General features: G+C 45.4%; 1 protein-coding gene across 8 annotated transcripts in view; it reads right to left on the reverse strand.

The window, feature by feature from the left end:
• The window catches only part of FNDC3B (fibronectin type III domain containing 3B), a 336,800-nt gene that overhangs the window by 55,653 nt on the left and 264,730 nt on the right, over positions 1-16,417 (reverse strand). For all 8 annotated transcript variants that reach the window (XM_078069227.1, XM_036075642.2, XM_036075643.2 and 5 more), the window contains 3 exons: positions 3,579-3,703; positions 2,185-2,359; positions 212-298 (listed from right to left, as the gene is read on the reverse strand). In XM_078069227.1, the coding sequence (XP_077925353.1) occupies positions 212-298; positions 2,185-2,359; positions 3,579-3,703 (387 nt within the window). The remainder of the gene's footprint in view (positions 1-211; positions 299-2,184; positions 2,360-3,578; positions 3,704-16,417) is intronic.

Here is a 16,417-nt window from a genome sequence, read left to right on the forward strand (position 1 = left end):
TGTTCCAGCACAGGACAACAGTTTCCTCTCTCAAAACCGGGTTTTAAAATTAAAGTACGGTGTGCCTTTTAAGAAGTGTTACTTTAAAAATGTAAAGTGCGGTGAACCTTAAAAATCTTTTAACCTATGGAGTCCATGTGAAATGGTAAATGGGTAAAACATGAAACGGCTGCTTTTTTAAGCAGTTCAGGTACCGAAATGACTGACTCACCCTGAATTTATACTGTGTGCTTCTTTTGAGATTTTTCACAGTACAGGTTAAGTCCTCTCCAGTGTATTTTGGGTGGAAAAGGTTATCCTGCAAAGGCAAAGCCAGAAAGAAACATCAGTATCATAAAATCTGGGCATTATTAAATACCTTTGTGTTTAGGATTTTTCTATTGCCTCTTTCTATCACCACCAGTGGCCAGAGGTCTGGCAGGGATGACAAAAAAGCGTATCAGAGTCCACGGTGTTGTGGATGGTGCTCTAGCTCTAAGTAATAATTTAACTTTATCGCATTGTAGTTTCTCCTGGGTCTGCTGAACTTTATTGTGAGGCTAATACTAATGTGAATGAGAACAATGCTCTCCCCTTGAGAGAATGCAAACCTGCTCTGGAATAGACACCACCATATGCTTTCCTCACAGAGCAAACTTCTCCTGGTGACTCAATAAGCATTTTAAACAAAGGATTAAACCACCAAGTAGTGCTATGCGACAAAGCGGTATGTACTGTAAAAGAATGTATTTAATGTTTTTCTGAGAAAAGCCTCTTCTTTTGAGGTCTTCACTGTGTAGCTGCAATGTGCTAGGTAATGAACTGTGGCTGAGGTTTCTGACCACACAGTGTCCTCTTCTGGCCAAGGAAGAAAGGACAGTCTGGATGGGAAAGGCATGATCCTTTAAGAGGATTAAGTATCCCCCTAAAAGCTGAATGTACAGAATTCATTCATTAGTATTTTCAATCACGCATTGCTCCATCCATCCATCCATCCATCCATCCATCCATCCATCCATCAACGATTACACAAGCACCTTCTAGGCCTCAGGCTTCCTTCCGCGTTCTATGGGCTCAGCATGGCCCAAGAACAGACAAAGCCTTGCCAACCAGAAATTTCCATGCCAGGTGGAGACAGTGATTAAAAAAATAAAACCTATATATAAATATGAAGCATGTCGTGTGGTGTTAAGGGCAACGACAAAGAAAATCACGCGGGGTGAAAGGACAAAGCGGTGGATCTAGTGAGGTGTTCCTCTAGGGCCGTGCCGGTTAAATAAGGCAGCCACGTGGGGCCCTTTAAATTTAAACTAAATGCAATGAAAAACTGAGTTCCTTGCGCCCACAGCCATATTTCAAGTGCTCAATCGTCACGTGTGACTTGGTGCTACCTTCACTGGCTAGCACAAACTACCGATCATTTCCATCATCGTGGAAAGTTCTACTGCAGAGTGCTGTTTTACACGTGGTCAGGGAAGGGCTCTCCACAAATCACGTGTGAGAAGGGACCTGATGGAAATGGGGGAAACGAGTCAGAGATGAGTGGAAGGGCCTTCGAGCTATCGGGCACAGAAACTGCAAAGGGCCTGAGGCTAGGGTGTATGCTTGTGTGTTCTATGTGACTACAAACGCAGAAACAAGGACATGAAAGAAAAATCCAATAGCACAGGACCTGGTAGGCATTGAAAGGGCTCCAGCTTTTATTCTGGAAGGGAGGAGAAGGCCCAGAGGTAGGAAGGGTTCTGAGCAGAGCACTGACATGATCTATTTTACTTAACAGATCACCTAGGCTTCCTGTGGAGAACAGACTATAGTATAATAAGGGTGAAGGGAGGGAAAATACTTAACGAGACTACTGCAAAACTCCAGGGATGGCATAATGGCGGCTTGCGAAAGGGTAGTAGCCTTAGCTTTTGAGAAATGGTCAGATTTCTGGTTAATTTTTGAAGATAGATTTAAAAGGATTTGCTGACTGATGGGGTCAAGGACAACTCCAGATTTTCTGGCTTCCTCAAACAGAAGGACAGGAATGCCACTCCCTGAGATGGGGAAGACTGTGGGAAGGACAGCCGGTGGTGGTAATGGTAGAAATTAAGGGCCTGGTTTTGAACTTAAGTAGCTAATGTAATTTATTGTGTTCTGTCCGTTATGACGATACTGACTTATACAGAACATATGCAAGGGTATAAAATCTGCAGAGCTTACATTTTCATCCTCCTGGATTTCCAAGGTGTAGGTGACCACTTCCTCAGGTGAACAGCCTTCTGGTTTATTCCACTGCAACGTGACCCATGTGACTCCAGCTCGAACAAGTCTTGGTGCAGAGGGCATCTGAGGAATGTTTCCTAATGTGTAACATACCACCTCTTGGCTATAACCACTACAGAGAGATAAACCCAGTAAGACACACATTTAGGAACATGGGAGGAATCTTGGCATTTTAAAAGAGGAAGGATAAGCCTACCTACTGCCCGACTTGCTCGGGTTGGAAAGTCTGCAGCATGACAGATTCGGCCAATAAAGGAAGGCAAGCATCCTTTATGTGATATTCCCTACCCCAGTTTTCCATTTGCCTGACTGCCTGCTTCAGGCTGCGACTAAGAAAGCACAGCACATTGCAGGACAACAGAGTTAAGGATTTATTTCCCCCTGAAAGCACCCAGCAGAAAGCACAACACTGTGCAATGTCACTAAGCTATGACCCACGGCTACCAAGGAAACTTCAAATCAATGTGAGCACAAATAATTGTCTGCTGATGAAATACACTGTTTTACAAATATATACAGTGCTATTTTTCAGAAGTTTGTAGGTGCTTCCAATTCACTGACAAACTCCTGAAGCCTTTATCACCATGACTTTTTCTACCGGCAGACTCGAAATGTGCACCGCTATCACGGATGGGGAGAGGGGGCTGTGAAACTTTGTGATGTTCTCGAGGCTGGAAAAAAGCTTGAGGACCAATGATGTGCTGAACCTTTAAGATTTTTCAATAAGCAGTGATGAAAGAGAAAGGATTTTTCCCTTAATCAAGAGTTACCCAGGAAGTACAACTGAGATATGGTCTTTTCAAAGCATCTTTAATCCCCGGACACCTGTTCCGGCCTTTCTTCTGCAGCTCAGAGGCAAGCGGCAGGGCCCTGGCCAGGGTGGGTTTTCACCAATCCTGTGAGGGTCTGCCCAGGGCTTGACAAGAATGCCCGGCCCAGCACCCCTTCCTCTCTATCAGGCAACCTCAAATATAACCGAAAAAGGCAACTGCATGAGTAGTGACGAAAGGAAAAGGCACATGTTCTGAGAAAAAATAAAGCCTCAAGAGGGATTTCCTTCAGAATCTGGACTGCTACCTTCATCTGGGCTTCCAGAGACCCCTCGTGGGCCCTGCCTCACAGCTTGTGAGCCTGCACCAAGGCCGCCCAGCAGCAGTCATTGCCTCGGGAGGTGCCTTCTACCCTCTGATTAGGATTCCCTCTGGGAAAATCTCAAATTGGTTCAGTGTGGAGGCAGGGGATGTCTTCACGCCTTCCCGCCACCACATGAGAGGAAGACACAGAATCACCATGTGAGTGTTTAACGGCAGGAGGGCGAGGGAACGTCATACCTGGTGCCGATGTCATTCCGAGCAGCCAGCCTGAACGTGTACCCCATCGCTGGACAAAGCTTTGTCAACTTGCAGTGCTTCTGACTCCCAAAGAAGCACTGTCTGAAACCACTGTTTCTTTTCCCCTAAAAAAGAGTGAACAATCACACAATTTTTTAAAAAATAAATAAACCGAGAAGGCATTTTGAATAATGGTTTCATTTCCTGGGTTTGGATGAACAGAACCAAGAGAAGGAAAGCTTCTAGGGGAGTGTTTGTTTGCACATGAAGCACTTGACAATGCAACGTCATCCTTAACATAAGGGCTCTGTGGGCGCCTGGGTGGCTTAGTTCATTAAGCGTCTGCCTTCGGCTCAGGTCACGATCCTGGGGTCCTGGGATCGAGCCCTGCGTCGGGCTCCCTGGTCAAAAAAGGCAGTCTGCTTCTCCCTCTGCCCTCCTCCCACTAATTCTCTCAATCTCTCTTTCTCTCAAATAAATAAAATCTTTAAAAAAAAAAAAAAAGAAAAAGAAAAATCTGTAACTGAGACAAATCATGCATCGTGCTTGTGGTATTTCTAAAGTGGCTCTGGTTAACAACAACAACAACATCATCAACAAAAAAGTCCTTTCAGGTATAAGACAATGCACAATTTCTAAGATCTTCCTCACTTGGATTGGTCAAACTGCCCAGTCTGACGAACCAAGAGTAAGTGTGCAGCCTTATTTTAGGGATTGCCAGTTGTGGAAACGCATAGTACTTCCCGAGCACCTGAGGATCAGTCTAACGGGTTTAGTATGCCAGAGAAAGAAAGCCCTCCCCAGTCTTCTCTCTCCTTTCCCACTTGGCCCCCCAGTCCCTGAACATGTGCATTCCTGCAGTGGTGAGCTACTTGTTCACTGATCCCTAAATTCTGGTCACATGCCTTTGACTCACCTGGCCCATATCCGCTTCCCTCCTAACAGTGCCTTGGACAGTCAGGGAACTCAATCACTGCTTACAGAGTCGAATGCCCGATAAGCATGAGGAACCTTGGCTGAATTCACCTCTATGTATTATCACCTCTCTTTACGGTTCTTATCAGGCTGGAAATACATTTTTAATGCCTTTCTAGCCTTACATGATGCTTCAGATTCTTTGAAGTAAAAAGAAAACACTCTGGTAGGTTGTCTTAATAGACCCATGAGTAAGAAAAAAACTCACCTGCCCTGTGCCATGCTCAGGCATGGAATCCTCATATCAGTAGTATGGCAGAACAAATATCTCATACCCACCATCCACGGTGTTTTATCAATGTTCACACAAAGAAAACCACATGCTAACACTGAATGAATCTTAGCATTCTAATCAGACAGGTTGGGCCCAGGGCCTTCAGAAATATGTTTGAAGTTCTCAATTTATTTTATAAAGAAAGATGAAAGCACATTTTTCTCCTAAGCAAATTTAAGCATTTCCTTCCTTTAAGCAGGCCTCCAAAATGCTTACCACTAAAACACATCCCAGGTGAAGTTTAATTAAAAATAAAATAAACACACAACTAGCTTGAAGTCCCACTAGAGCGAACAGATTAAAAACAACCCTGGCACATTCATCCTCAGACTAAATCCATGCCTTCCCCTCCCCACCCTGAGCAAGGTGGTGCCCTTTCCAGGAAGGGAGTGGAAGTCCTATTAATCTTTAAGATTCAAAGTTCATATTATCAAAGTTTCAAAGTACATTCATATGCAAACGGCAAAGCATAACATTTTTCAGCTGCTACTTGGGCAAAGTCACTGAGTGGCTGGCATATCATGCCCTTATGCTTACTTTAACCTTGAGTGTTAAGGTTGCTGCAGACGATTTATTCATAGAAAAACTGTTTATACATACATTTGCATAATTACATCCAGTGTCTGATTATACTCTATGCACGCCCTGGTATGTTTTGTATCCATTTCAAGCTGTCGCGTGATCTACCTTCTTTCCTCTTCTATTTCTGAGCTCAGAGTAAACAGAGCAAGAAAGGCACATCCTGCCGCCACGGAAGCCTCATTGCTTCCAAACCCGATGCTGGCTCCCCTTCAATGCCTCATTTTTCCTATTTCTTTGTTTGGTCTCCTTTGCCCATTTCTGGTGCTTAGAACTATAGCCAGTAAATAAAAGTCAGTCTGTTCCTTACTAGATTGATTTGCTTTAATATGGTAAAAACCGGACTATGGCTGAAATGAGAAAAAAGAATGGGGAAGATCGATGATGGGGCCTAGACTTTTCTTTTACAGGGCCATAGCACAGGGACTTGCCGAAGAATTGGGGCAGAGGCATTCTGTGACCTTCAAGACATTTTTCCTATGTTGCTAACATTTTTCCCCCTCCTACTTTAGTATCAGGAACAATTACTAAATAAACTCCAACTTGTTTACATAAAGCCCGCCAAATTTTCCATCTTGGAAAATTTGTACCTTCCAAGATGAACTACTCTGTGCATGGCCCTTAATAACATGCAGAAAGACCCAGAGTTGCTGGAACCTTAGAACCGAGTTTTAGAAGCAGTATCTGTGGAGTCTGAAGGATAAGAGTACACATAATTCACAGAGTGAAGGAAGTAAGGAAGTAAGGAAATACTCGCGTATGACATGGAGCTTAATATAAAAGGGATACCTGAGAAGAAAAAAACAAACAACACGGATATTGACAAAAGTCCTTGCAGTGCAAAAGTGAACTATAGCTGGGAGGTTAGCAAATGAAGACGGGGAGCAGCATGGGGGACGGTGTCACCCTGGTCTTCCGGGACAGACTGTGCCAGGTGCTTGCAGAGCTCTGGGCTTGGGCTCTGGGGCAAGGGCGTGTGCAAAGGTACAGCTGATGTGGAGAATTAGTCTGTACACCAAGGAGGAGGCCAGGTTGCAAACAGCATTTGCAAATAAGATATTAGCCGGTTTTTCTTGTTGACAGAAATGAGTAGGGTTTAAAAAAAAGAGAGAGAGAATGCTTTAGAAGACTGAAGGATTCAAATGAACTGATGGGGTGGTCATGGGAGTGCTTATCATTGTTTATCAGAAATTAAAGATGCCTGAGCATTACTGTCAGTGAAGTTTTACAGATGGCAAATCATAACTTCCATATGTTATCGGTAGCATGGCTCCAAATGACTGAGAGATTATGATCTCTGGCGGGTACCCCCTTCTAATAAAACCTAATCTAAACTACACAGGATTACTAAGATATACTAGCTTTCCTTGGAAGCTTACTTTTTCATCAATTAAGGTCAGCCTTGTGCAAAGTTTCCTACTAAAACATGGTCCTTAGAGAAATGAGTATCTCTTGACGCTTTTTAGGTCTGCTGCCAATAATCTAGCCAAACACAGGCAGCAGGGACACCAGTGGCCCTGGCCTGGTCCTAGTCAGCAACTACTACAAGGCCATGTGTGGTGTGTCACACAGAGGAGAGTAAGAGTAGGGCTCCAACAGCCGAGCTGTTGGCTGGTCTATAAGGGAAGGGCTGGCGCCCGATTCTTTGTACATGGGGAGATCAAGTACGCAGCGTGAGAGCAATTAGGATCAGAACCTCCCTAATATGAGCAACGAAGTCCTGTTCCCCTGAGGAAGGAAAGAAAACTTCACCCCAATTAGACAAAGAGCAGAAAGGAGGCGTCAAGTCCACACCCTTCATCATTCTGGAACAGATCTAGGCAGTGGGCTGCATTTGACACGAAGCGATCCAACCCCCAGCTGTGTTCTGGCCAAACCTCCGACCGCCAGTGTCCACAAGCCAAAGGGGCAGAATTTCAGGGCTCCCTGGCTGGTTTCCATTTCAGAATCCTGGGCATGCCCGAATGCTTGCTTCTACAGTACAATTGAGTTCAAGGACAAGATTAATCTTTACTAAATGTGAAGAAATCTTGGGAGTACAAACTCACTGTGTGCTGATTAACTTCAAGGCACTCAATTTCGCATGGGGTGCAGCATCACAAACCTGGGTTCCTTCCCTCTTCAGCTGAGTGTTCCTCTTCTCACTCGACTAGATCCACAGGTCTTGTTAATCTATCATTATCCTAGACGCAGCCCCAGCCTGAGAGCACCAATTCACCACCCATGGCCCTGACACAAACGGAGCTGTTTTCTGGCCGGGGTGCAGGATGCTTGTCCCCCACTCCTGGTCGCCACTGCTCTCCAGGAAAGCCAGCGAGGTGGCGCATATACAAGGCCCATATCACATCAGCCCTTGCCCAGGTCCCCGCTGCTCAGTTTTGCCTCTACCTCCTCTTTATTACCATGAAACGGAAGCACATTGCATATTATCTACATTCTAGACCCCAGAGGATCAGCTTCCTCTCCATACCCTCTGCCGGCCATACCCTCTGCCTCCCTCCAGGTGAGCAAGCGCCTCTTTTCAGTTTAGACTCACATACCAAAGAGAGGTCCCATCTCTGGGGAGAGTCCCAGCCTTGTAACACTTAAAATCCTTCCAACGCTCACTTTTTAGAAAGGTCACACAGTTGGTTACAAGTCCTAACAATAATCAGAGTCCAGATGTTCTTCTAGGTCCTACAAGGTTCCTGCTAACTTGTGAAGAACGTCAATACTCAGTAATCTCCACCATTCTGCCAGACCGTGGAAGGGCAGGGACAAGAGAAGGAAACACAAGGGAGCAGGTAAAACGTGGACTCCCACGTGGCTCAACAGCAGAGGCTGACTCACCCTTGGAAAGGTTTTTCTCAAGATGTGTTAATAACCTCAGGGACAAAGATGTCCTCCCCCAACCACTGGGAGGCGTGGGGGAAAGGAAATGCCTCATCAAACATTTCATTCTTTAAAATAAAATTTGGAGATAAATTACAAATGTAAAAGGCTTTCAATATTTTAAGGAACATAGTCTCTATTTTCCCATTTTATCTTCTGCCCTTTTACTCTGTACTTAAGTATTTTTCCATTTCTTTCTAATCCATAGTTCAAAAAATTTTTTAATTTTATAGCTATTAAATCAAATTATAACATATTTCTTCACTATTTTCTCCCCACCCCCTGATTAAACATTTTGCTGACTGCCTGTGAGTTACCCAAGGGAATAGGACACATGCTCCTGCTTTAAAGTATGACACCTGTGGCGGAAATACTGTTCATCTCCTGGGTTCTCTCTCCTTATCACTAAGGGAACAGACAGTGATCTTTTCCAACTGCTAACTGAGAAGAGCAGTGCTTGAGTGCCCCCAAGCCATACTCTGCTGGCTAGCAGAACTGTGCTGGGGGCAAGGATGAGTCCCACCCTACCTACCACTGCATCTCTGGGCGCACGTTGGTCTTCCTTCTCCCTCTTCCCAGAACACTTGGAAGAGAAGCAGGAGTATGAACAAGAGTTATATTGCTTTTCAAAGTCCATGACCTTGTATGTAACAATCTTAGGGCATAGTACTCGAAACACTGTATGTGCTATACAAAGATAAAGGCAAAAAAGATTTTTAATGGTTTCTCATGACTAAGAAAGTCTACAGTCCTTTCCCTTGAATTGGAGTGGGCTTGTGATGTGCTTGTAATGGACAGAATGGAGTGGCAAAAAAGATTTTTAATGGTTTCTCATGACTAAGAAAGTCTACAGTCCTTTCCCTTGAATTGGAGTGGGCTTGTGATGTGCTTGTAATGGACAGAATGCAGTGGAAATGAAGCTGTGTGACTTGCAAGGCTAGGTATGAAGAGGTGATGAAGCTTCTGCCTTTTCCCCAGAACACTCACTGTCCCAATTCTGACTCTCCTGGGGCTGCCATGTTGTGAGGGAGCCGCAGATGAGGTTCTGCCCAAGCCAGCAGTGACCGCTAGACTTGTTGAGTGAAGACTCTGCCAGAAGATTCCAGCCCCCAGCCAATGAGCCTCCCTGCCCACCTGAAGCTCCAGAAATTGTGGAACACGTATAAGCCATTCTCCCAGTACCCTGGTCCAAATTCCCAACCAAGAATCCAAGAAAGTGACTGTTTTAAGCCATGAAGCGTTGAGGTAATCTATTATACAATATTACACTCATCTATTTTGATGTCCATATATGTTTAATAGTATGACGTTCTTCAGTAAACTTTCACAAATTCCTCTTGTGCTATAAATAGCTAGTAGGTAAGGGAGTGGAAGTGAGCATTCTAGAACCCAAATGTGTAATGTCTGACTGAATAAAGGGTTCTATTTTCTACATGCACTTGGTACATGCCTTTTTTCCTCAAAGCCAACAAAGTAAGGTCTCTGAAGAGATTTTAAGAATTTCTGCAAAAGCTAAAAATGTAACCAGATGCCTACATGATAAAATCAACCAAAACTGTTAGGCAGGGCGATGCAGTTACTTCATCTTACGGAGTTACATTTTAGACTGAAGTAAGATTTTTAGTAATACTATCCCCCAAACTGCAGAGAACTGTGGGAAGATTTTTAAACACAGACACGCAACAGTCTTGTTGACGTCTGGGGATGGTTCTGGTATGACGTAACCTAAGGCCACCAGAGTGAGCAAATCAAATAACCTTGCAAAGGACCCTGTGTACGTACTCGGGTTCCCGCCTCTCTGTGCTGTTTATGAACACATAAAGGAATAAAGTTCCAGTGGAGAAATCAATTTATAGGTGGGTCTGCTTATTTAAAAATGGCTATCTAGGTATATAAAAAGTATTTGATCCATTTCATAAAATGCAACTCATTTTTACAGTTAAAAACATGTTTTTTTTTTTTTAAAGATTTTATTTATTTGAGAGAGAGAAAGAGACAGAGGGGAAGAGGGAGCATGAGCAGGGGGAAGAGGGAGAAGCAGGCTCCCCGCTGAGCAGGGAGCCCGATGCAGGGCTCAATCCCGGGACCCTGAGATCATGACCTGAGCCAAAGGCAGACGCTTAACCGACTGAGCCATCCAGGAGCCCCAAATTAAACACATATTTGAAAGTAACTGTTCATTTGTAAAGCTATGTAACTAAAAGACTGAAAACGGAACTTCTTTTTCAAGTCCGTTTTCCCTCTTTATTAACTTATGTGTCTTCATCAATTTCTCCTCAGTTCTTGGGAAGATGAATCCTCTAAATGGGTTGGTTTCCTACTGAGGAACTTCACACAACCATGGCCGATTCTGTACGTATAACTCACACAGAATCCAATTAATTCAGGCTATAGTATTTTTCCGCCAAGAGTAATTCTGTAGACTGTGGGGAATGTGGTTGCTTTGGCTAACATTTCCAATTAGCCTGGCACTAACCACCCTGGAAGCTGGTATGCCCAAGGCTGGCACTAAGAGATGAAGTTAGCTGATATTATCAGTTGCCTTCTAATTAATAAATTGGAAATGATCCTTCCTGTTCCTGTTTATGACAGCTTAATTCCTGGCACAAGGAAATCAGAATGGCCACTGCAAGGGCGTTAGAATCCGTGGTGAGCCACCTCCCTCTGGTCATGAGAACTCTCCCTGATGTTTCCTCATCTATGGCCTCTTTCCATTGACCCCCTTCTCTTTCAGGGTCTTTTGCAGCCGCGCCCGCTCGCCTTCCGGAGCTGCTCTTACCACGTCTGATAACTGCCTGCTAACTAAGTTACGTGAATTTGGTTATCGGTTGTCATGTGATCGTGGCCCAGGAGCTGCCGGCTGCAGATAGGCGCTGAGTGACTCTGGGCCGGGGCACCCTCTGCAATAGCAGAGTTTAACCTGTCAAAAATGGCAACGATAAATCAAGTAAAAAATAAAGTTGCACTCGCCAACTGAACTCCCGCCAGCCTCAAAGATTTAGTCTGCGAGTACGTCTATATTTAGAAGTTGTTCCAGCACTGGCCGACCCTAGGCAACATCAAAGATAAATGTTGGCTTGAGAAATAAAAGAGCATGTATGTGTTCCGCATAACCATGTATAAGAAGGGGTTCCTAACAAGGAGGTGGGGACACTCCCCATCTGGGTGGATTCAAAGGCTCCTTGTGCCAAACCTCACTCTCCCCTCAGGGATGGCTCTTTCATTTGGAGCGTTCTGGCACAGAGGAACTTTCAAAGGTAAGAAAAGGGGGTGGGACAGTTTGTGTTGCAAGTTACTAAATAAATACTGCATGCATTTTATCCTTTGGCACAGTAGTTTTTTTTCTACTAGTGGGAGAGGCTTAGCGCCCTAAATAGTCAAGGATACTCATCAGGTCCTCAGATTTAAAACCAACCAACATAATGTTCCTACATATCCCTCCAAATATGGAGGATCATCCCATGTCCAGTGCTTTGATCTGACCAGAATGTTGAGACTGGCCCAGTGAAGGGAAAGGAAAGAAGCAAGGGAGTGATTGTAGAAGAGGCTGCCTGTAGGATTTACCATCACCCAAGGCATGGAAGACTCATCCCATTCACCTAGCCGAGGCCCAAGGCAGTCATCTTCCAGCTGGCATCCAACAAGCACAAAAAACATGAGTTGATAAATTAGGTGCCATGGACCAAGATAGGTATTTGTAATTTTGGAGCAGCCAGAAGCTGCCCACAAAGTCGGTTACCCAAACACATAATAACCCATCCTGCATACATGTGACAAATGACACAAAGCAGGGGTTCAGATGCCTGGGGCTGAGGTCCCTAAAAGACAGGGCTCCTTGAACTCAGCTCTCTGCCTTTGGTACCGGAACCCCTCTGAGTTCTTACATCCCTCCTGGTCTACTTCCCTCCAACAGAAGCTGGAGTAGAGGAAGCTGGTCCCCTGGCTCTCTGACACCACCCCTGCCCGTGGCAGTGGAGGTCTGGGATGTGGCAGAACACGGCTACCCCGCCAGGTCACTGATTCAGCTTAAGACACTCAGGTGAAAGATGGTTTGTGACGGACAGAGTGCCCAACGACCCTGGCACCCCATTCTCCCATCTCCGTGAGGGCGTTCCCCAAGAATGACTGAAAGAGCACGTGGGCCTGGCAAGTGGCATCTTCATTTCAGTTGGGCACTGGAGATTGCTTGCAGAATGCTAACCCGCCTTCCCAGTTTTCTCACTGGACCAACGCTCTGCAATCTAAGGCTCAGGCAGCATGGCACCTTGGAGAAAGTGGTGGCCGCATCCTCAGGGAGCTCTCCTCATGCACTGTGGGAGACCCAGTAAGTCACTCTGCCTGCTGAAGTCCAGTCCCTTCCATGAACGGTTGCTGTCCAACCAGAGAAGCCATGGGCAAATTCCCTCATGCCAAGAAGCATTCTGAAAGATTACTGATACTAACCATGCAACACCTAAGCTAAAAAGTAATCTGTTTCGTAAACCAGTTACCAAGCACCTGCTCAGGGGCACTGAGCTAAGCTGGCCCCTCCTAAACTCGGTGTCTAAGAAGCGACAATCCACGGCCTGAGGTCAGCTCCACAGGGTTTCAGCAACAGGACTGTTGGGTGCGCTCTGGCTTGCTCATGGGTCCCCAGGGGCTGTATGGGCTCTACCTGCGACTGGCCTTTTCTGCTCTTTCTACTTCAAATTATACTTCCCTTGACTTCTGTGGCATTTATCTCATTCTTAGTCGCCTGTGTTTTACAGCTGTGTTGGCTCATTAGTCACCAGCACAGCCAGATGTGAAATTCCTATTTGGGAGAGCTGAGTCACATGTGAGAAAGATTCTTGGAAACTGTACTAGTCACATTCCCACAAAGCTATTTCTCTGGTTCTTTCGTATGTTTCCTACATGTCACGTCCGGAAGCCAAGCTAATGGCAAATTAACATCTATACATAGCACGGACATCCGTGTTTGTTTAGTTCAAACCGGAGACGCTAGCCTCGGGGCTCCTCTGTCGAAGTTCCACAGAAGAAAGTCATACAATCCTTCTGCTGGCAGACTTTTCCTACCCCAGACCCTGATATGTACTTAGGTGACATGAAATACTCAGGACACCGCATCTGCTAGTCCCCAGGCTAACCCACTGAACCCCAACCCACCTGGGAGGTGACTGACACTGATTTGAGGTGGAAAAGCGAAGGCTCAAGGCTAAGTTACTTGCTTGACTAGTTACAGACAAAGCAGAGACTATGAAGTGAGCACCATGTGACTGATACACATCACCAATATGAATCCGTGTCACACAATCCCAGCAAGACCGTAGGAGACCTGCATTTGCTCTGAGGGACCCACTGCGCCAGCACCCTTCAGACTTCGGTATGGCACGAATGAAAACCTTATCTAAGAGTAAAACTCTCGACGAGTTTCCATAAATACCGCCTTCACAGAACTTACGCTTTCTAAAATGGAAAACAAAGTTCCTATTTGACTGTGAAGTCTGCTCTTTTACTTAACTTCCCCCCCTCCCCCCACCAAAAAAAGGCCAGATCACTATCCCTTAAAACAGACTGGGCAGGCATGGAAGTGCAAGTCAATGCAAGGTTCCTAATTCTTTTTTGGAAGAGCCCCTCCCTACCCTAGAGAGATCTGGGTCCTCAATCCCTCCCTCTTAGCTGCTTCTAGAGAAAACCTACCACCCCTACTAGATACCTCAGTGTCATCAAGCTGATGAAGCAACAGGCGGAGCCAATTTCGCTCACGTTGGTTCCCAAGAAACCGACAGGGGCAGGTCAAAGATATTAGCTCAGGGGTGGCCCCTGAATGGGGTAGTGAGCTTTAAGCACTGGCTCCTCCTTCCTGAACCCCTACTTCCAAATCTCTCCATTGTGGGAAAGAACATCCACCTTGAGAAATCTAGCACCTAAGCCTTGTTTTGCTCTTAAACAGTTAAGAAACTTTTCTCCCATTCATAATTCTGGATTAAACGAAGACTTAATTTACAAAAGAGTAAGTTTATTGTTGTTCCTTTAAAGTTAGCGCTAGGTATAATACTCAAATCTAGCAGAAAAAAGAAACCCTCATAAGGCTTTGGGCCTGCTTTCTGCCAGCCTGCAGAATGACTGCGACTTGGAAATTAAAATGCAAACACGGGGGTAAATGTGGGGGTAGGGACCACACTGTGATCAGAAAGGGGTTAAAACATAACGATGGCTCATCAAGTAGTCCAGTAGAAAACTACCTTGAAAATGGTCTTCTGCCTTTCTGACAGGAAGCTCCTGGAGGCGAACACAGTGGCTGAAGACCCACAAAAATGCAAGGTCAACTCTCTCAGGTCCCATGGCTGAGAACACCACAACTCACCTTAGTCACCACAACACGGGGATGTGACCAGGCAAGTGCGCACCTTTCCACACTATGAGAACTGACCTGTTTCAGGGGAAGATCGAAACTGATGGCCGCAGCTGAAAAGCCAGTGACACCTGTGGGTTCCATTTTTAGTGACTCATTACCATCTCCCCGTCAGAGTTACTTCCCACACTGACTTAAAACTTGAGGGACTGTCTAGTTACGATTATTAACAGAGAAAAGTAGGTAGCTAAACCTCTTGCAGAACTATCAGTAACTTCCAAGTGAATTCTCTGGAACAATGATGCAACATGGATGACAATGAATTCTGGAGAGAGAATCAGCTTCCCTCTGGGCGGTAATAGGTTTCTGCTCTCTCTTCCCCATCAGGACCACACCTGCCCTTAGAGACGGGCAGCCGTTAGCCACTGATTAACTATTAGCTCTTCCCATGGTCAACCCCACACACCATTTCCCGTCCCTGCAGAAATACAGGCCAGGTACTCACTGGTCTCTATACCGCTGCTCTTCCGTTAGTGAGGCCTTGCTCTAAGAAACTTGACAGCAGGACTTGATGCTCTTTCAAAATTTCCCACTCATAGTTTTTATTGGAATGGTGATTAAAAACTGAACAAAAAAATAAAGTATCCCGAGTACTCTAACCAGTGCTGTAATACTATAAAAAAAAAATATGAAAAGGACACCCAGACATGGATGGGGCCATCTCACTCCAAGCCCTGATTCTCAGACCAGCTGTCAGAGAGGAAACAGGGTGGAGTGCTACTCCTGAACACAACCTTCTTCAAGACTCGGAGTGGTGGCTGTCCCCCTCTCAGGTAGGGATCTGTTCCTCTGTGTACCCTACTGTCCTTCTGCCCTTCCAGCCGCCTGGGCAACAGAGAGGCTTATGGGTGTATGGCTGGTCCGGACGGACGTCCCGGGAGAGAAGAGCTCGGGCTCTGGAGAGGGTTCGGTGTGGGGAGGGGAGTGACTCTAGCAAAACAGCCCCTCCCATTCTGCTGCCCCACCATACTCCACTAGGGCAGATTCTAGAAGGAGTCCCTGTTACGAGGTGTACCTGACTCCAGAGACTACCAGGAGAAGGTTTAAAGGGATAGCCAGAGCCTCACATGCTCATACTTCCTGGAGGGCAGATGTTGTTCTTGGTGCCTTTGATTTCCTTCCTTCAGGAAGTCAAGGCTTGAGTAGCATGGGAATGTGGGATGCAAAAACCAACCCAAGTGAGCTGCCTCAGGAGGACTACTGTCCCTAACCTAGCCCCAGATTTAGAAACACAAACTGTTAGGCTGTTCTGTTAGAGACTTTACTTCTGAAATAGGCAGGAATGAATTGGTTACTACTGCTTCTATTCTCACTGCCAGGAAACCCAACGATACCATTTTTAAATCTTTTTTAGAAGGACTGAAAAGGAGAGGCACAGTATCAAGCAAAGAAGCTACTGGATGGAAAAATTTGAGAAGCATGTGGTTAAGTTTGTTTTATTTATGTCTGTTTAAAAGTACAAGAGGATAGCATTACATTAGCTTTTTCAGCTCTCAGGGTAAACATATTACCTTCCCTATGTCACAGATCCCTCCTAGGACAGTATACAGTGTTGAGGCATTGAGGGTATGCTCCACAAATGCTGAAATATTTAATAAATGAACAGGCCAAACACCAGTGAAAAGGATCCTAAAACATACTCTTATCACAAGGGACAATCCTAAATAAGGAGTTTGGAGAGAGCATCAATGATGTAAATATACACGAGCTAATGGGTAAACCGAGGACTGGAGGGGTCAAGCGGCC

This window comes from Halichoerus grypus, chromosome 1 (assembly GCF_964656455.1).
Source record: "Halichoerus grypus chromosome 1, mHalGry1.hap1.1, whole genome shotgun sequence".
Classification (NCBI taxonomy): Eukaryota; Metazoa; Chordata; class Mammalia; order Carnivora; family Phocidae; genus Halichoerus; species Halichoerus grypus.